The 20846-nt window shown below is 36.8% G+C and overlaps 1 protein-coding gene across 9 annotated transcripts in view; it reads left to right on the top strand.

Annotated features, from left to right (window-relative positions):
- The window catches only part of DLG2 (discs large MAGUK scaffold protein 2), a 1377464-nt gene that overhangs the window by 784634 nt on the left and 571984 nt on the right, over positions 1 to 20846 (top strand). For all 9 annotated transcript variants that reach the window (XM_077776205.1, XM_077776203.1, XM_077776202.1 and 6 more), the window contains one exon: positions 18214 to 18338. In XM_077776205.1, the coding sequence (XP_077632331.1) occupies positions 18214 to 18338 (125 nt within the window). The remainder of the gene's footprint in view (positions 1 to 18213; positions 18339 to 20846) is intronic.

Raw genomic sequence — 20846 nt, 5'->3', positions numbered from 1 at the left:
TGCTCTGGGACCTTAGAAGAGAGGACAATTGCTTCCAATTGTGAAGAGTGGATTGGTGTAAGATCACTTCCCAGAGCAAATGACAATTGCTTCAGGCCCTGGGGTTGGCAGAATTCAAATATAAGGAGAGGGAGAGCCAGCAGGCAAAGCCACAAGGTTTCTCACAACCATATCCTTACAAACTAAAGTGAGCAGTGGAATTGATCAGGGTGGTTCTAACTGGAAGACAATAGTGAGAAATGAGAGTTGAAAAGCAAGATGGAGTACAGTCATGAAATGCCATGAATTCTATGCTAAATGAAGTGACCTTTATTATGTATGCAGTAGGGAGCCAATGGAAGTTGCTTTTTCTCTCTAATATTCCTTCAGTACTTAACATATACTGACATTCAGTGTCATTTTATGTCTGTATATCCTTTTTCCCCACAAGACAATAAATTCTATGGTGTCAAGGACTTAGGCATTACTTGTCATGCATGTAACCAGTATCCAGATTGGGTGGGGAGGGATATAATTTTTATTGAGTACACTTAATGTATCAAACAATACTGGCTGCCTTTACACACAAAAATATTCTTTGCAACAGCCTAATAGTCACTGTTTTGAAATGAGAAAACTAAAACCCAGAGGAATTATGGAACTAGCCCAAAGTTGCACATTTAATAAGTCAGGAATCAACCAAGTCTATCAGCTCTAAAACTTATACTCTTCCCACTGTATTATAGTGTCTGATTGATTGTTTCAATTACTCATTTCTTTTTTTTAAGTGTCTTTGTTTGTTTGTTTTTGAGAGAAAGAGAGAGAGAGAGAGAGCACCCACATGAACAGGGGGAAGGGCAGATAGAGAGAATCCAAAGCAGGCTCCAAGCTGTCAATGCAGAGCCTAATGCCACCGGGCTCTATCTCATGAACCATGAGACCATGGCCTGAGCTGAATCTAGAGTCCAATGCTTAACTGACTGATTCACCCAGGCCCCCCAGTTACATGTTTCTTAAACACGTATTTCTTGAATGTTTGTGTATATGTCTGGCCCTATTCTAGGCACTGAGGATACAGAATAGTGGTGAACACAACGGAAGAGTCCCTGCCTTTTGGAGCTTACACTCTAGTGAGAGAGCCAGACAATTAATAAATAAGCAAATAAACAAAATGAATTCAGATGTGGTAAATGGTATGGAGAAAGTAGGGTGATAGATGGAGAGTGCTGTAGAGTGGTGGTGGAGAGGATTTTATTAGTGGTCAAGGAAAGCTCCTTTGAGGTACTAACTTGTAAGCTGACTTTGGAAGAATAACAAAGATGTAAGAATCCTGGAAGGAAATATGAAAGCAAACACAAAACCCCCAAGGAAGAAATGAAATTGAATTTGAACCTTTATGGTCAGAAGATCATAAAGGGGGACATGATGGCTGGAGCCTAGTGAGGGAGAACGAAATAAAAGAAGTCCAGAGGAAACAAACATTCATGACTTAAAATTATTTTGTCCACTACAAAAGGTATAGTATTTAGATATTAACCCAAATCCTGAAGGTTTCAAAGAAAGCAGGGAGTACACACAGCCTGCCTTTCCCTACCTACACCTCCCACTCTCAGCACACACCTGTGAGGGAATATTGAGTCCATTTGCTCCAAGAAAGTATCTGTTCTGTGGCCCTAGGTTTTATGGGCAGTGCTATGAAGTTATGGCTGTTTGGACATAAATGAATACATTTTGAGATCAGTGACAATGTAGGCTGAGAGGACCTTGGACTCCTCACCCAAAGGAATGCTTATCTCCACTCTGAAATTTATACATGGTTTTTTAAAGTTTATTTATCTCAAGAGAGACAGAGATGGCATGAGTAGGGGAGGGGCAGAGAGTGAGTGAGAGAGAAAGAGAGAGAGAGAGAGAGAGAATCCCAAATAAGCTCTGCGCCATCAGCACAGAACCCAACATGGGGCTTGAACCCACAAAACCATGAGACTGTGACGTGAGCTGAAACCAAGAGTCAAACACTTAACCGACTGAACCACATGGCAGGCCCCATACTTGATGTTTTTAGTAAAAGACAGACTGCAAATAGCATTGCCTAAAAGTAAATAAAATTAATCTTTATCACTGCCAACAGTCCATATATGTGTAACATGGAATAAAAATGTTCACTGTGGCCTCAGCCTAGCTTTAAAAAGGCTTTGACTAATGATATGCTTGGTGTAAGAATGTGAACTTGTACCAGGTGTTAGGGAGCTTGTGCTCCAGATTTCAAAAGAGTAGCCCTGTACATGCTTTTAAAATCGCAGTGCAGCTGCAGAACAGCACATCACATTGAAATCCTTTTCACTTCATGAGTTGGTCCTTTATATTCTGTCCTGAGGTGATGAATAGTATTATTAATTTGATAAGTAGTAAATATGATGGACCCACCTATTCCCTCTCCTTGAGCAATCGGCTGCCTCTCAGCTCCTTACTTTTACATACTAACAAAAATGTATGTGTTGACCAAGTAAAAAATATTCTAAAGCAATTAAAGTATTTTGGGGGGGTCTTAGGAATTGCAATCTGGGAGGCACTGTGTCGATTGAAATCAAAAGTGTCCTCCAAGTTGCTTGTAAGCACAGAGTTCATGTCTATAAAGGCAAAAAAACACCCCACAAGGTTATATAACTTGTTTTGATAGAATTTTGATTGGTGCTGGCAGAATTTAAACTGTGTAATGCATAGATTGGTTATTTAGCCAATAGATTTTTCATGCTCTCTATTTCGGTCCAAAGTAGAAAGGTGTTTCAGGCGATAGTTCAGTTGCAATTGACAAAAGTCAAAAGTTCATGGTGTTTTGAGAATTGAAGCAGGAGGCTTGCATGGGCCCTACTTCCTCAATATCCTTTTGACTCCATTTTGAATGACTCTCTTAGCCATGCTGACTTCATTTTGAATCTCCTTTCACAGATGAAAACCAAGTGTGGTGTCAAGAAGCTATTAATACAGGCTAAAACTTACTGAGCACCCAGTGTGTAATAGGCTTACTGGCAATTTTGGAGCCCTTATAGTGTACCATGTTAAGTTCTTTATGAGAATTATCTCATAGACTTTTTATAATACAAGTTCTTTTTTTTTAAAAAATGTAAGTTATTGTCAAGTTGGCTAACATACAATGTATACAGTGTGCTCTTGGTTTTCGGGGTAGATTCCGTGATTCATCACTTACATGCAACACCCACTGCTCATCCCAACAAGCGCCCTCCTCAACGTCCAACACCCATTTCCCCCTCTCCTCCAGCTCCTTCCATCAATCCTCAGCTTGTTCTCTGTATTTAAGAGTTTTTGTTTTTGCCTCCATCTCTTTTTGAAACTATTTTTCCCCTACCCTTCCCCCATGGTCTTCTGTTAAGTTTCTCAAGATCCACATATGAGTGAAAACACATGATATGTCTTTTTCTGACTGACTTATTTCACTTAGCATAATACCCTCCAGTTCCATCCACATTGTTACAAATGGCAGGATTTTATTCTTTCTCATTACCCCAAGTAGTATTCCATTGCATATATAAACCACATCTTCTTTATTCATTCATTGGTTGATGGACATTTAGGCTCTTCCCATAATTTGGCTATTGTTGAAAGTGCTGCCATAAACATTGGGGTACATGTGGCCCTATGCATCAGCACTCCTGTATCTTTTGGATAAATTCCTAGTAGTGCTGTTGCTGGGTCATAGGGTAGTTTTCTTGTTAATTTTTTGAGGAAACTCCACACTATTTTCCAGAGTGGCTGCACCAGTTTGCATTCCTGCCAACAGTGTACAACAGCAGTTGTTAATAAACATTTTGGTTTCAAGACCCCTTTCACTCAAAATCAGTGATGACTCCTATAGTGTTTATATGCATTTTATCTATCAATATGTATTATATTAGAAATGAAAACTAAAAAATTTTTAAATCTATATTAAGTGATTTGTAAGTAACAGTAATCTATTACATGTATACATAAGTAGATTTTTTTTATTAAAAATAACCATGTTTTTCAAAGCAAAAAGGATTAGCAGGAATAGTAGCATTATTTTACACTTTTCAAATTTCATTTATGTCTGGCTTAGTCTTTTTTAAAAAATTTCTTTAATGTTTTATTTAGTTTTGAGAGAGAGATAGAGACAGCATGAGCAGGGGAGAATCAGAGAGAGAGACTCAGAATCCAAAGACAGGCTCCAGGCTCCAAGCTAGCTGTCAACACAGAGTCCTATGCAGGGCTTGAACCCACAGACAGTGAGATCATGACCTGAGCTGAAGTCAGACACTTAACTGACTGAGCCACCCAGGCGGCCTGTCTGGCTTAATCTAATATCTATATTCTGTTATCTTCATCTGTATTTAATCTACCTGCATGTTGTTTTAGTTGAAGTAAATGAGAAAAATGTGATTTCACAGATTTTTGAATGGACAAAAGTGAAATGATTTCATGGTCTTTTCAAATAATTGTGGATATTCTTTGATGCTACACTAAAACTTGACAAAGGATAGTTTTTTAAAGGTTAATTGCAATGTGAAATCAGAAACCATTTTGATAAACTTTTTGTACCAGGTTGCTCTGAAATTTATTCATCTGTCTTATTCTTTAAATGGAACTTTTACCACAAATATGGGTTTATAATGTCATGGATTTATACAGAACCTCCCAATGCTGACCTGTTTCATTATGCAATATCAAAAAAATCCCATTTGTTAATGTTAACACTCATCTCATCAGAAAAGTCTTTAAGGTTTGAAAAATAGTGATGGACGCAAGGTTTCCAAATTCTAACATTTGCTTGAAAACTTGAATTTTATTATTATTTTTTAAAATGTTTTTTTATTTATTTCTAGGAGATAGAGAGACAGCGTGAGCAGGGGAGGGTCAGAGAGAGAGAGAGGGAGTCACAGACTGAAACAGGCTCCAGGCTCTGAGCTGGCAGTCAGCACAGAGCCCTACGCGGGGCTCGAACCTACGAACTGCGAGATCATGACCTAAGCGAAAGTTGGACGCTTAACCGACTAAGCCACCCAGGCGCCCCGAAAACTTGAATTTTATTATTGACAACAAATACCATTTGATGTTTCCCTGAAGAAACAAGTTCACTTCATTAGTTTTCAAAACGGATTTTGCCAAATACCGAACACTAAATAATCATAGCTTGTTTTTCAGTTATTCTTTCAACTAAACATGATATTAATGAAAATGTGGTTAGTTTACCTTGCAACTAAAATCCATCATACAATCTTTTTTTCCCTAAGAAAACTGTATGCAAAATAACACAGAGGCATTTCTCTCATTTCATCATGCAGGATATCACAACTTTATGGACTCAAAAGTCAAGATTTTAAAAAATAAATTAATAATTAAATTAATAATAATAATTTGCACTGTTTCATCAAAGATATTCTTAAGTAAAACTAACTTTTGTTTCATTATGAGTGTACAGTTAATAAAGAATTCAATAATTACTAGTACATTTTGGTGTCTGCCTTAATTTGTGCTAAGGCACCAATAGTTTTATCCCCATTGCTTTTGCACCATCAGTGCAATGGTAAACACATGGAGGAAGGAAAATAACATTTTATTATTGTAAAAATGTTTGACCTTGAGAACACTTTGCATATTGCTGGTTTATAACCAGTCTCAATAAATATAATTGAGAGAACTTCAGAGGATTGCTCTGGATGATGAGTAAGAGGTGGTAGAGCTAGGATCTAAACATATCAGGAGTGGTTCTAGAGCTTGTTTTCTTAATCTATTCCAAGACAGTGATTGATGTCCATAGATGATAGTAAGTGCTTATTTCCATCCCTCTTGGCTTCATCAAGATTGGTAGAGGTAGACGTAGGATATGGGTGGAAGGCTTGTTTAGTCAGAGTTACAATTGGTTATTTCCAAGTAATTTCAAAGAAGAGTTATATGGCTGTGATAAGTGAGTACCTACAATACTGCCAGGAAATACTAGACACTATATAAAGCAGCCTTTTAACATTTTAACAAAAAATCCTCATGGTTCACTAAAGAGTGAAAAGAATAAGATTGTTAACAGTTAGTGGTTTTCAAAGATTTGGAATAGAAAAAAGTAGAACATGCAAATTGTTGATTTCAGGAAAATTACACTTTTGAAATACAATGAATCAAAAGAAATGGTGTATAAAGTGATCATTCACTGCATTTTGCAATATCCTGGAAAATAGGAAATGAGGAAATTAACTAGGATAGATGTAGTGGTACTAGAAATAAAAGGGTGAAAAAAAGAGGCACTCAAGAGATAGAATCAAGGGAACTTGGAAAATGATTGTTGACAATGTCCAGAGAGAGAAGAGCAATGACAAATTTGACATATTGTGCCACACCCATACTGTTCCTGTGTATATGACACATCTCCCCAACTAGACTGTAAGCTCTTTGAAAACAAGCTTCTCTGTTGTTGTTCTAGTAGTAGTTGTTGTTGTTGTTATCACAGTCTGACACAATGTTGAGCACATTGTAGGTATTCAGATAAATAAATGCAGCATTAATTAGGTGACTCAACCTTTAGCCCTCTTACATTAAAACCAAATAACCCCCTTCACCTAGTCTTTCCTTATTAGCTCAGTCATACAAATTATTTTAAGTATTCTTCCATTTAGTTTAACTCAGCAGTCATTTATTGAACTTTTGCTATCACCAGGAATTAGATTGAGAGCTAGATGCAAATATAGTGTGGCCCCTGTCCTCCAGATGCTAAGAATTTAGAGGAAGATAAACACATATATAAATAACTTTATGGTCTTACTCACAATTTGAATGAAGTCATGTGGAATCACAGAGGAAAGGGCAATCACATCTGCCTGAAGCAATTGGAGAAAATATCAGATAGCATTTGAGATGAATTTTGATGTTTCAATGGCAATTCAACAAGAGAAAAAGAGAAATGTTCTTGGCAGAGGAAGCAGGTCAGTTTAGTTCATGCAAAAATTTATTCAATTCTTTTCACATATAGGTACTATATGATTCTGGCATAGGAATTGAGCAACTTAGTTTTGATACTTTGAATTGACGCTCAAAGTAGAACAGGGAAGGTAAACATATAAACAAGAATGATACAGTGTGCTGTGTGTAATAATAAAATTGTGACCCAGACACAGAATAATGCAAAGGAGGATGAAAGGGAAAGTGGGAAAGGAGACATACTTTTAGACATTTCGCTTTGTATGCTTCCAAAGGGTATAAGACTACATAGAAACAAGTAGTGAGCAGTTTATAAGTCAGTTACCCTCTCTGGTTTGTGGATATTCCTTTAGCCACTGTGTTGACCTGTGTGACAGCTATAGACTGTGCTGTCTATAGAGGTAGAATTGACAGGATTTACTGATGTTTGGAATATTCAAACAAAGAGAGAATCAAAGGTTCTGGACAGAGATGTCATATATGAGACATCTCTCACAAATTCCCAATTACAGGGAACATAATTGGCCAAGAGCCCATCTATACGTATTTCAATGTAATAACCCTCTAACATTTAAAAATTGATATCTTAAGAAAATTTGATTCCTGATGTCTGTAAGGATGGGGGAACAATCTTCCAACATTGGACTCCCATTCTAGAATAGCAGCAATTCATAACAGCTAAAGAGTACCTTTTCCCTTTAGATGAGAGGTATGCTCCATCCCCACTGCTCCTTATTTCTTTCCCAGTATGGAGATCACTTGCCATTTAACCACTCTCTTGCTCTATTGTTTTACCTTTCCTGAGCCCATTTCACCCTCCTATATATCTTGTCTGCCTTAATAGCTATTTGAATTTGAGATCTGCTCTTTTGAGCACATTTTACCATGAGAATAGTGTGAAATGAGTTAGGCCTGGAAGCCAGAAGAACAGTGAGGACAACAAATGAAATTCTAAGCTGGGACAGGGATAACAGAAGTTGCAAGGAGGGGGATGGATGTGAGGATATTTTAGGGGTAGAATCAACAAGACATGATATTTAATAAAATATAAGGACTGATGAGCAGGCAGGAGTCAAAGATGACTCTCAGATTCTTTGATGTGGTAACCAAGTAACTCATGAGCTCCATTTCTTTCTTAATTTTTATACACAAAGATATCTATTCTATCTTATATTGGGAAAATATGATCATGAAGTTGAGAGACAATGTTGGGAGCTGTTGAGAAGTGCCTATCAGCTTCTAATGGCATTTCAGCTAGATATGATTGTACAGCACAAGAAACATGGTACTTGGCAGTCTTGTAGATGAGTGTCACTGACAACTTTCTATCAGATCTTAAGAATTCATAGCTTAAGTATTATATTTGATCCCAAATTACTCTCCGTGCTTTCTGACTCATTCTACCAAGACTATTTTTAATTTAGCCTCCTCACTGTCCTTGAATTAATCATGATAAAATATCGCATTTATCCTGTCATTGCTGATTAAGAAAACTTGGTTTCTCTAGGAAAGCCCATACTCCTAGGTCTGGCATTCAGAATATAACCTTATGCATATAACCTTAAAGAGTTATTGTGGGGACCAAAGGAAGTGACTGTGCCTGGCACTTATTCCTGATATTCCTATAGTTACTTCCCTTATTTTCTTACCAGTATCTTAACTATCCTTAAAAAAAGGGATTTGTTAGGTTTAGCACAGTGCCAGACATGTAGAAAGCACTCAGAGAGTGCTAACAATTACCATTATTCTTTGTCCAGCCTTCAGTAATTTTTTTTCTGCCACTCCATTGACATCAACAGATCTCCCAAACTTACAAAGATCCAAACAGAACTCTTGATTTACCTCTTATAAACTAGTTCCCCCACCCACATCACAGTCTCTGTATCTCATATATGACATCTCTGTCCAGAACCTTTGATTCTCTCTTTGTTTGAATATTCCAAACATCAGTAAATCCTGTCAATTCTACCTCTATATAATGTCTCAAATCTTGCAATCCTTACTGCTACCAGCCTATCCAGCCACCATCAATTTATGACCTGGGCTGTTTCAGCTGGTCTTCCTGTTGCCACCTTTGGCTCTCTCCAAAGTTTTCAAACAGCAATTAGTGTAATATTAAACTAAATAAGACCATGTTACTCCTCTGTTTTAAATTTTCATGACCCAACAAAACCTACACCATCCAACTGGGTCCCCATCTGTTCACTGTTACCTTCTGTAACTTCATCTCCCTCTTTCTTACCTAATCAGTTTACAGCTATTCTGGACTCATTTTAGTTCCTTGAACAAGTCAAAGACTTTCTTCTTCTTAAGACTTGGTGCATCTTGTTCCTCTACTTGTAATTCTTTTAACTGCCATACTGCTTCACATTCTACCCCTCTTCTTATTTCTACCTTAGGTCTTTGGTCACTTTCACTGAACATTTTTGGCCACTTTTTTATTCTCTTTTTCTGTCTCTTTCTATATTTGAAGGAGACTTCAGTGTCAGCCACAAGGCACTCTGACTTGATCATCACTTTAATTAATTCATGTGACCTTTACTACACTCACATAACTATCAGGGCGTGACACTTGATCTCTGAAATCTTGAACCCTGAAGTCCCAATGTCCACAGACTGCTGTTCCCTCTTCATCCTCTGTTCCCCATAAATCTGTACTTTGACCTTGTCATGATCTCAAGCTTTTTATTCACTTCTCTTCTTCCAGGCTGAGCATATTCCTTGCTTCTCTTCCTTTTACATCCTTTCTGATTTGCATTCTTCATTCCTTTGAGAGTTAACTACATTTGCTTTTCAAACCTCAGCCCTAGAGCAACCAAACCTTTCCTTTTCACCGTTCATGATTACTAAGCTCTGTGGGAGAAAATCCCATAATCATGCTGATGATGTCCCACCTCAGTGCTGCTCAACAGACCTCTACTCATCCTAAGGTATCTCTCCTGCCTCTCAGGTACAATTCCAACACTTTACTGTTTTATGTAAGTCATCAAATCCATTCGAGACTTTCCCTTTGGTATGCTGACATATAAATGTATAAGGCAAAGACGTTATCAGTTAAGAACACCTTCAGCTTTTTACTCCTGTACCTTAAAACAACCCTATAACTTCTTCTGCTTTAAAAATAATACTTTATAAGAATTTGGTCATTCTTATCCCAGATGGAAAACTATCCCTCTCTCTACCCAAGGCTGAGATATGCTTTCTCAAAAAACAAACTTATCTATTCTTTGGTTAATCAGATTCTGTGAGTATAAAAGTGTGTGTGTGTGTGTGTGTGTGTGTGTGTGTGTGTGCTTATAGTACTATAAATTTATAAGGAAAATTAAAGATGGACTTGCTCAAAAGGAGAAAAGTCAAAAGATCTATAATTCTGACATCCATTGAAAACAACTTTAATATATTGCTAAATATACTTTCAAGCATTTCTATGCCTGTATATTATAAAACATAAGTCTTTTTAAGTGTTAACTTACATATTTTTGAGAGAGAGAGAGAGAGAAAGAGAGAGGGGTCGCACAAGTGGGGGATGGGCAGAGAGAGAAAGAAAGATAGGAAAACACATACTCTGAAGGAGGCTCCAAGCTCTGAGCTGTCAGAGAAATGTGGGGCTCGAACCCACGAAATGGGAGATCACGACCATGGGCTGAAATTGGACACCAAAGTGACTGAGGCACCCAGAGGCCCCATAAAATGTAAATCTTATATTGTATTCTACTTTACCTAAATATGTATTATAAATACATATTCATCTCTTAACACCATTGTATTCCTTGCTGTGGTTTAACCACATGTATTTAACCAATATCTATGGTAAGGACTCAAAGAATCTGGACTCTAGACTCTATTCTCCTCCTTCATCAGGATTTTGCTTTCCATGACTCCCTTTCTCTTTCATACCTTCAATCTCCAGTTCCAGGGGCTTCATCCCCTTAGCTCCCAGAGGTGCTTGAGTCCTCTCTCTGCCATCCTCTGAAATCTTTCCTCTATGCTGCTTCCTTCTCATAAGACACTACCAAGTCTCTCCTGAGATCAAAACTCTTTCACAAAAATAGTAATCTACCTTTACTATATCACCCCCCTACTTGTCATGAGTTCTTTGGCATATTGTAAACTGGCATTTTCTTGCCACCTGTTTAAGAAACTGCTTTCTCTCCACAGTCCCCCAACCCCTGAAAGCACTTTCCTACAGTTACCAGTCCCCAAACACAGACCTCCTGGTAGCTCCTCAGCAACAAATCCTAAATACAATTCCTAGAAGTTTTAAGTAAGTAAAAACAGGAATCTCTTATTCCTAGACTAAGAATGATATTCAAAAACACGTGGATTGTTGGATAACATGTTTAAAAAGATTTTTTTTGATGGGGAATCTTTATGCAGATAACTGTAAGCAACAGTAGTTAGCAACGTCTCAATTACCCTTATATCTTTATACCCTAATAATAGGCCTTTGGAAATGAGAAAGACTTTGAATGATTTTCAACAACATCTATTAGTAAAAGACATCTTTTTATTCTTTGTGCCTTTTCAGATTTACTGCCTAAGATAAGATATCTTCCAAGACAATTTAGATTATTTGCTAACTAATGGACCTTTCTATCAAGTGACATTTTTTCTCCTGACATATATCTTGAAGATTATTTTAACTTACTATCGTCTGTTTTAGCCTTTTTGATATCTTTACTCCATCTACTTATATTGTTTACTTTATCTACTTATATTGTTCATTACTCTATATGTTAATTACTAGTCAAATTTTGCACTAGGACTCTTTAATTTGGGTGTATGTCAGAAATCTACAGATTAGAGGCTGAGGTATAATTATATATCCAAAAATAACATATATATGATTTTGCAGTATAACTGATATTAAATAAATAATAAATGTCTTTGCTAGAGTAACTCTGCAGAAAATAGACTTGGATATTGATGATTCTGGGAAGAGAGTTAAAGGAACATATAGATCCTTCCTAGAATGAAAGGGAGGTATAGGGCTCTTGGAGTTGGCTAGAGGATATATAAATTTTCAATATTATTCAATACAGGACATGACTTTTAAGGGTTAAAAGAGCTTGACAGGGCACCTGGGTGGCTCAGTCGGTTAAGCATCAGACCAGCACAGGTCATGATCTCACAGTTTGTGAGTCTGAGCCCTGCATCAGGCTCTGTGCTGACAGCTCAGAGCCTAGAGCCTGTTTTGAATTCTATTTCCCTCTCTCTCTGCCCCTCCCCCACTTGCAGTCTGTCTCTCTTTCAAAAATAAATAAACATCACTTTTTAAAAAAATATATAGGTTAAAAGAGTTTGAGTCTTTATCTAGTTTTTATTTATCACTATTTTAAGTACTGTCAACCTAAGCATCCCTTTCCCCACATTTAGAATTTTTAGCTAAATTATCATCACCAAAAGAAGATTGGTTTAAATTTTTCAAAAATCCGGAATAAAGGTTTATTATTTTTTATTACTTACCTACCATCAAATTATTTTGTAACCCAGGAAAGCCAGTGTGCTATAAGGGAAAGAAAATGATATTTTGAGCCTAACAAATTAGACTTGAATCTGAAATACACTATTTACTTGTTTTCTGTTTAGAATGTTTAGAATGTTACCTCACTCTTCTCAGCCTCAGGGTTTTTCATTTGTTTTATGTTTTTTAATGTATAAAAAGAGGGAAATGGTATGTACTGAATGGGGGATTTAAAAACACCTAGATCAGTGTGTAACACAGAATAAAGATGCAATGAACATTAGTTCCCTTGAGGGAATTTTTAGTATTTCCATATTTTTTGTATATTATTAGGACTTTATAATTTTTTAAAGTCTCCTTCTTAGGTAGTTTGAATTATTAAGCACTTTTACTGTTACTAATTAGTAATTAGTAATTTTCTTGTTAAAAACAGGTCATTTTCTTTGAATATTTTCAGTGGTGATCATACTGTATTTAAAATTCCATATACTTTTTGTTTCCTCTCACATTTATATACTGAGCATTTCCTGTTGTCATTATCACTACAATTTTAATGGCTCAAAAATAGTACCACATTCAGATAGATAAACCACAGTATTTTTAACCATTTCTTTATTGTTTGGATGTTTGTTTCCAGTTATGAGTTGTTCTTTGTTTTATTTTGTTTTTAACATTAAAAACATAATACTGTGATGAAGCTTTGAATACAAATCTTTGCACATATCTCTGATTATTTCTTAAGTTAATGCCTAGAATTGAATTACCAGTTAAACAATACTTTAAAGTAGGAACTTCTAAAAATTCAAAGGAATTCTTTGTAAATAGAACATTCTATAAATGTATATGATCATGATATGATTTTATTTTCCACTCCTTTTTTTATAACCCTATTTTGGGGGTAATTTCCATGTAGAGAAGAACTTTGAATGGAAGGGGAACTTTTCTGAGGCTATGGTATTCATATTTGCAACCATTGGGTAATTGACAAAGTGTCTTTCCTCTTTTTTTGATCCTTTTTCTGAAAGGAGACAGAGTATATAGTACATGAAAGAGGAAGTGCCATTTGGCTAGGTAATGAGCTTGTGCTCTTCGGGGAGCGTCAACAAATGTGGAGGATTGGGAACCTGGAGAAAGAGTGGTTCCTGCCAATCACATTCATCAATCATGGAACCTGTCCAACTGAAAGGGAACAGCAGCCCACCCAGAGTCTCACACAGGGACTGCTCTCACCAGCATGGCACCTCATGGTTGCCATTGACTGGGTCAAGTATCAACACTCGGTTAATTAGCCACAATTCTCAGGATCTAAGGGTGTCAGCCAGGGGTCTGCCTGTTCACATGGAGAGATTGCTGCTCAAAAAAGAGAGGCTCTGGGGTCTGCCCCTGCAGCTGGCTGTCTCTGTGATGATTATCAGGGGACTGGAGTGATTCAGCCATGGAGAAGAGCAGGCAGTAATTTCACTGCTGCTTTTTATCTGTCCCTCTCTCCACTGAATGCTGCTGGCTGGTAGCGAAGGCCTGAAAGGGACGGCTGGGAGAGAACAATAAGGGGAGATGGAAAACACTTTAAATAATTTCCTTAGCTGAATTCAGATGAACATCCTCTAAAAAACCATGGGGACTGGCCAGGCCCAGCTGGCAGACTGGTTTTAACTGAAACACAAAATTTGCTTTTGGCAATCCTTGAGACTGGAAACACAGATACAGTTATACTCTGCCTCTACCTACCTCTTTTCATAATGGATTCCCTGATCCATTCTGTTCCTCAGAGTAGATTTGAGGGCAAAGCCACTATATTCTCCATATTAGAGTCAGCTCTAAAAATAGTAGTTAAATGTTTCTAGATTGTTTTCATAGGTATTACTTCAAAGATCTATTGATTAACAAGGTAAGTTTTAAAAATGCAACAGTGATCTACTTCCACCTCTAAAGCATTCCTTTTTATTTGTTGGCAAGAGTAGTTCTACAAATCTAGCCAAAGATCCAGATTAATACTTTAACGTCATCTGGTTTAACCTCTCAGGAGACTCTCAGGTCCCTCATGTCCAGTGACTATGCAGCTGCTCTGTGAGTGAAGGGCCCTACCTCCCTTCCAGAGCAGCCTATCCCCTGCTCAGTTTGGACAAAGTTTGGACACTTTTTTCTCGTCATTCATCCTTCAGCTAAGCCACAATTTGAATACCTGGGCTCTCCATTTTTATTCTTGTGGCTACACTTAATTAAATGGCTTATACTTCTATATTGTATTTCTTAACACAGTGTGGATTTTTACTGCATACATTCTGGATCTTCCTTTAGATCTTGCATATTCTCAGTAAGTTTGTTTGTTTATTCATTCATCAATTATTTATGTGACAGAGAAAGCACCAAGAAACAAAGATGAATACTACACAGTTTCTGTCTTCACAAGCTTAGTTTGAAGAAAGGATGCACTTATAAATATATAACATCCAAATAACATAGTGCATGGCATAAATAAGTGCAGAAAACTCAAAAGAGGACTAAATTACCCAGAGAAGTGGCTTTGGGGTGACCATTTAGTATTATCTGTAGCACATGCATTCTCAGCCTTTTTCTTTCTTTTTTCCTTTTTTTACTTAAACTCAAGTTAGTTAACTTACAGTGTGGTATTGGTTTCAGGAGTAGAATCCAGTGATTCATCTCTTACATATAACACCCAGTACTCATCCCAACAAGTGTCCTCCTTAATGCCCATCCCCCATTTAACCCATCCTCCCACCTCCTTCCCCTCCAGCAATGCTCGGTTTGTTCTCTTCACGTAAGAGTCTCTTAGGTTTTGCCTCCTTCCCTGTTTTTCTATTTTTCCTTCCCTTCCCCGATGTTCATCTATTGTGTTTCTTAAATTACACATATGAGTGAAATCTTATATTCGTCTTTCTCTCGCTGACTTATTTCATTAAGCATATACATTCTAGTCCCATCCATCTTGTTGCAAATAGCAAAATTTCACTCTTTTTTTATCACCAACTAGTATTGCATTACATAATATATATGTTATATATACATTATATATATAACATATTATATGCTACATCTTTATTCAGTCGATGGACATTTGGGCTCTTTCCATAATTTGGCTAGAGTTGATAGTGCTGCTATAAGCACTGGGGTTCATGTGAGCCTTATCTTAGATAATGGAAAGAACTGGGCCAGGCAAAGGGAGATAAAAAATTTCTGGTAGAGAAAACAGCATGAGTAAGGGCTCCTGGGTGGCTCAGTCAGTTAAGTGACTGACTTCGGTTCAGATCATGGTCTCATAGTTGGTGAGCTCGAGCCCTGCATTGACGGCTCAGATTCTGTGTCTCCCTCTCTCTCTCTCCCCTCCCCTGCTCATGCTCTGTCTCTCTCTCTCCTTCAAAAATAAATAAACATTTTAAAAAATTAAAAGAAAGAAAACAGCATGAGTAAAGGCAAAGATATGAGTCACAGTGTGGACTATGCAGGAAAGAGCCAGCAGCTCAGTTCAGTATTCCTGGGGGTAAAAGTGTAAAGCAAGAAATGAAGAAGATAAGGTTAAGAGCTAGATAGCATTTTTCTCAAATGACAAAGTTTTGAGTGTCCTCTCCTAAAATATGTATAATATCCAGAGAAAGCACTTGAGTACCTCCTAGTCTGTGCTTGCCTCTTTCCCTAGCCCCTTACTCAAGAAGTTATCTCAGAAGTGCCAACTCTTATAAAATCAATACACTCGGATTGATGTTCTTGGAACTAGACCCACATTACAGTGAAGATACTCATCTCCCTTTCTTTTCTTCCCAAACCCCAAGGTCTTAAAGAAGCTGCCTCATAAGTCATCTAAATGCTGCCCTGGTAATGATATACATTACAATGTAGTAGAAATTATAGTGAAAATGTATTGGTTACCAGATGCCAGACTATCACTGCCTTTTCTGCCCTTCCTTGAATTCCATGAAGGGAGAAAGCATCTGGTCTTATTCCCTGCAGCCTTAGCTTCCCTGTAGCCTTACAGTCACATAGTAGATACTCCAACAATACTGACAGACTCATCTGGCATCAACAGGTACCTAAAACCAAGAATAGATTCACTTTCATTTATCATAAATACTTACCTCACCCGGTTCATTTTGCTCTCTTTGCTTGAGCCTTCTTGTCTGTATCTTGGAACTAGCATACCATTTCTCACTTCAGATATTTTACACGCATTCTTACTTTGCCTGGAAGCTTCTAGCCTCATCCTCAGTTCCCATCCTGATCCCTTTAAAAGCAGCTAACTGTTCTTCCCCTTCAGGAAAAGTTCCTGTGTTTTGTTGTTTTGTTAGCCATTTCTATTCCTTGCACTTTCGCTTCATGTACCTCATAAACTAACATGTTCACGGCTGTACTGTCTGAACTTAGTCCAGTGCCAGACACAGAGATGGTGTTTAAATAATATTAAATAAATTTATGATTACATGAGTGCTACTGAGTAATATCTCTGTTCAATGAGATTTGGATTTTTTCAAAGAAAATCAGAATTAGAGAACTTCCAGAAGTATAAAGACATATGACTTCAGTTGTTATGGTTGAATTATTAAGTTCTGCCTTTAAATGTAAATGTACAATTGTGAAGTTAGTCTTCTGAAATTTTTATTATTTAGTCAATAAAAATTGCTAAACATTACCTTAACGTTTGCAGTGATATAACTTTCAAGTTACAGGTGATCTTATCTTGACATTGAACTTTTCTGACTAATTGAATGTCTTAATTAATTTTTCTGGATAACCACTAAATTCTTAGTCCTCATCACTTTTTGTAGAAGAGCAGAAATTAATCAAGTAATTGTAACTTTAGGAAGCTATATTAGTTGTAGAGAAATTAACTATCCAGTGACAGTGGACTGCTTAAATACATGCTAGTATATCACCTTGATGAATTATTATTTAGTCATTTAAAATGGATATTTATAAACACTACCCAGGTGTATGAATGTGATTTAAAATATAATGTGAATTAGAAAAAACATCAGAATATAATATGAAAACATAATGTATCCAGGGAGATGGACATTAAAAGAAATTATTCAATAATAAATATGTTAAGTAATATGGTTTGTGAATTTGGGGAAGACTTTTAATTATGTGTTACATACAGATTTAGAAGGTTACATGTATATTGGATGTCAATTGCTATAATCTGCATGAGGAAGTATGAAAGCTTTATTAGAATATAAATTATCAAATTTATATGCCACAGTAGTAATGCATTCCTTGTCGATGTGTCTTGCAAATTAAAACCTGTTTATTACTGGAAAGTATCTCAGATTTATTATAACTATAGAAGGAAGACCTGCCTTCTGAAGTCAACATTTCTTGTTACATTGGAACACATTTATTTTGTACATAATGGTACTGAAAATAACAAAATTAAAACAGCCAAATTTATTACTCTACCAAATCAGTTTTCACATAACTGGTTTCCTTCCATTCTTTTCCATATGTATGAAAATTTTTACAAGTAACACTAATGTTTTTGCAGTTCTGCATATAACACAATTTGTAACCTTGTATTTCCTACTGTGTAATGATCATTTTAATTGCTGTGTGACAGCAATTATTTCTTACAAGCAAAAATATCAGGTCCTTTGAATAAGCAAAAGTGTAAGACCCCTTAGACCTCTTGAAATGCAGAGACAAACTTGAGTATTTTTCCTGACCTTTCTTTGTCTGCTGACAGTGCACTTTATACCTTTGCATAGAAGACTGTTATCACCTGATTTCCATTTGAGTAGTAAGATGATAACACAGGATGCAAGGGGAACTAGGTTTAGGTGACAGCCATATCATTTAATGTCTACTTATTGTTTCTCCAGGGGAATTCTGGCCTGGGATTCAGTATTGCTGGAGGGACAGATAATCCCCACATTGGAGATGACCCTGGCATATTTATTACGAAGATTATACCGGGTGGTGCTGCAGCAGAGGATGGCAGACTCAGGTAAAGCTCTGAAACATAAGAATTATTTGGAAAGTAAATCTGCCACATCAATAAGACATGTTTATACCTTTGCAGAATAATAATTTTTACAAAGCTGTACTTGAAAGACATGGCTGTCAAAGCAAGCTTTCTGTAATGACTTTGAAGACTTCTTATTACTTACTAAATTTCAACCAGTAATTAATTTGTTTTGTTGAAGGGCACTACATTCAACATTCAGCCCGGCACCGTGAGGAGGGTATGCAGATAAATCTTTTGTTCCAGGGGGCCTTCAGTCTAGTTGGAAGCTTCCTTCCTTCAGTACTCAGAGCTGATAAGCAAATAATAAAATGTATAGAAAACAATATACTATAAGTAGTACTAGCAATTAAGGCAATGGTATAGACACTGAATGTATTCATAGATTGTGCAACCATTTATAAGGGAGTTTATAAGGGAGTTTCTGTAGGTGTTTGAACAGAGAATCTAAAAACCTATTCCATAGTAAGATTCTATTCTGAATCTTAAAAATAATTAAGATTTCACTAACTCCACAAATCTGAATTGGAACACAGAGGAAGAAAGAACAAGTTATCCCAACAGAGAGAAACCAACTTGACTGGATGAGGACCACAAGGTGAGCTTAAGTAGATGGATGGAGTGGAGTCAGATACTGCACAGGATGGACTAACAGCTGCTTGCCCCAGGGCCCCTGCTCTTTAAAGAACTGAAGATCATTTGGGCAACTAAGACTCACACATGAGACAATCAGTAAATAATATAAAATTCTATCAGAGATCAAAGCATTAGCTAAAAGGCATTGTAGATTGGAACAATTAGAAGAGATTTCCCTGGGGAGAAAAACATAGCCCAGTGTTATTTTCATGCTTCTACTAGACCGTGAATCCCCTCAGGCTAAGAAGTTAAATATAGAAGTGAACCAACAAATTCTTGCTAAATGAATGCCTGAGTTTTTGAATTAATGAATTCATTAAAGGAGATGGGTAAAGAAGGTAAACTAATGAGTAGCAGGAGGGAAGTTAGCACAAGCAAAGTCCTATAGGTAAGAATAAGTTTAACTTGCATGGAGCCACATTGAGTTCTGTGATCTAAGTATCACACATATAAGCTGTGTAGCCTTTCTTTAGTTTTTTTTTTTTTTTTTTTTTCCCATTAAGCATAAGTAAGCTAGTTTACTGTTTTTCTTATAAACCAGTCATGGACATTTTGTTCCCTATCTGCTTGTTTGAATGCACTGATTACTTAGGACAGCTTGTGGAAGAGAATCGCAAGCTTTTTTTTCAGGTGCATCTGCATCTCCTATCGAGACAAAAAACATGAGTGACACTCCCACAGGAAACACATGCTTTTTGACAATAGAATTTTCAAGCTGAATTGATGAGATTAATTTTGGAGTACGGAAATGTCCATGCTCCAGAGTGAACAATTTGAAATGGATACTGTGTAATTCTTATGAGTCACAGTGGGTAATGGGTTTGCTAATACTGAACCTGGTGAGGCACCATTTTCAAAGTTTAGGAATAGAATTGTTGGAAGATGGTTCTGAAATTGCTAGCCCACAATCATCATCTCTTACTACTCTGCCTAGATATAGGGGAATTTCCATCACTTTGCCAAATTCTAGCTCAAAGGTTTGGTATACAATAGACTATGTCGCATGCCTATCCCCACAGTTAGAAATGAAAAGTGGCATGCTACCACTGTGTGCCTGCAAATATAGGTAGCAACCTCATGCCTACAGAGGTAAAAGGAAGTTCTTCTAGAAGCAGAATTCAGTAGTTATAAAGAGAATAATCATATTGCTAGCTAAAATTTGTTGAGGTTTTATTATGTGTGGGGAATTGTGCTAAGATAAATAAACATAGATAGATAGATCGATAGATAGATAGATAAAAGAGAGAAAGACAGAGAGAAAGAGGAAAGGAAAGGAAAGGAAGGAAAAAAGGAAAGAAAGGATGAACATAAATATATGCCGTCATCTTTATACTTGAAATAGCCATATGAGGTAGATACTATTTAGCCATAATATCAGATCATAAAATTAAGACTTAAAGACTCAGATGATCATCTGAATACATGCAAAAATTAATCTTGAATATCACTTGTGTACTCTCTAAGCTCTTGTTCAAGAGTAGAATCTTCTACATCATGTGGTTTCTTCCTAAAGACTCCTAAAGATAAAGGTTTTCACAGTCTTAAGGGGCAACTCAAACATTACAAAGTTTGTTATTTTTCTATTGAGCCACAATTTTTTTTTTATTCTGACCTCTACGCATGGGTCTTGTTCTGGCTTTCTGGAACCAGGGCCACAGCCTATGACTGCATGTGTTAAATACTGCCTCCTAAGGTTGTGCAGGAAACAGCTTGGAAAGCTCTAATAGTGGGTCCTAACTTGAGCAACTAAATATACTTACTCCTCAATCCACATTGCAGCCTTTTGCTTATGTGAAGACATCTATTGTATGGGTCTTTATTTCATTTTGATAGATCCTTGCTACCACCACTGAG

Source organism: Crocuta crocuta, unplaced genomic scaffold (assembly GCF_008692635.1).
Source record: "Crocuta crocuta isolate KB4526 unplaced genomic scaffold, BGI_CrCroc_1.0 scaffold332, whole genome shotgun sequence".
NCBI classification, from domain to species: domain Eukaryota; kingdom Metazoa; phylum Chordata; class Mammalia; order Carnivora; family Hyaenidae; genus Crocuta; species Crocuta crocuta.
Note: the sequence above shows the minus strand (reverse complement) of the source record. Positions and strands in the feature narration are given on the sequence as shown.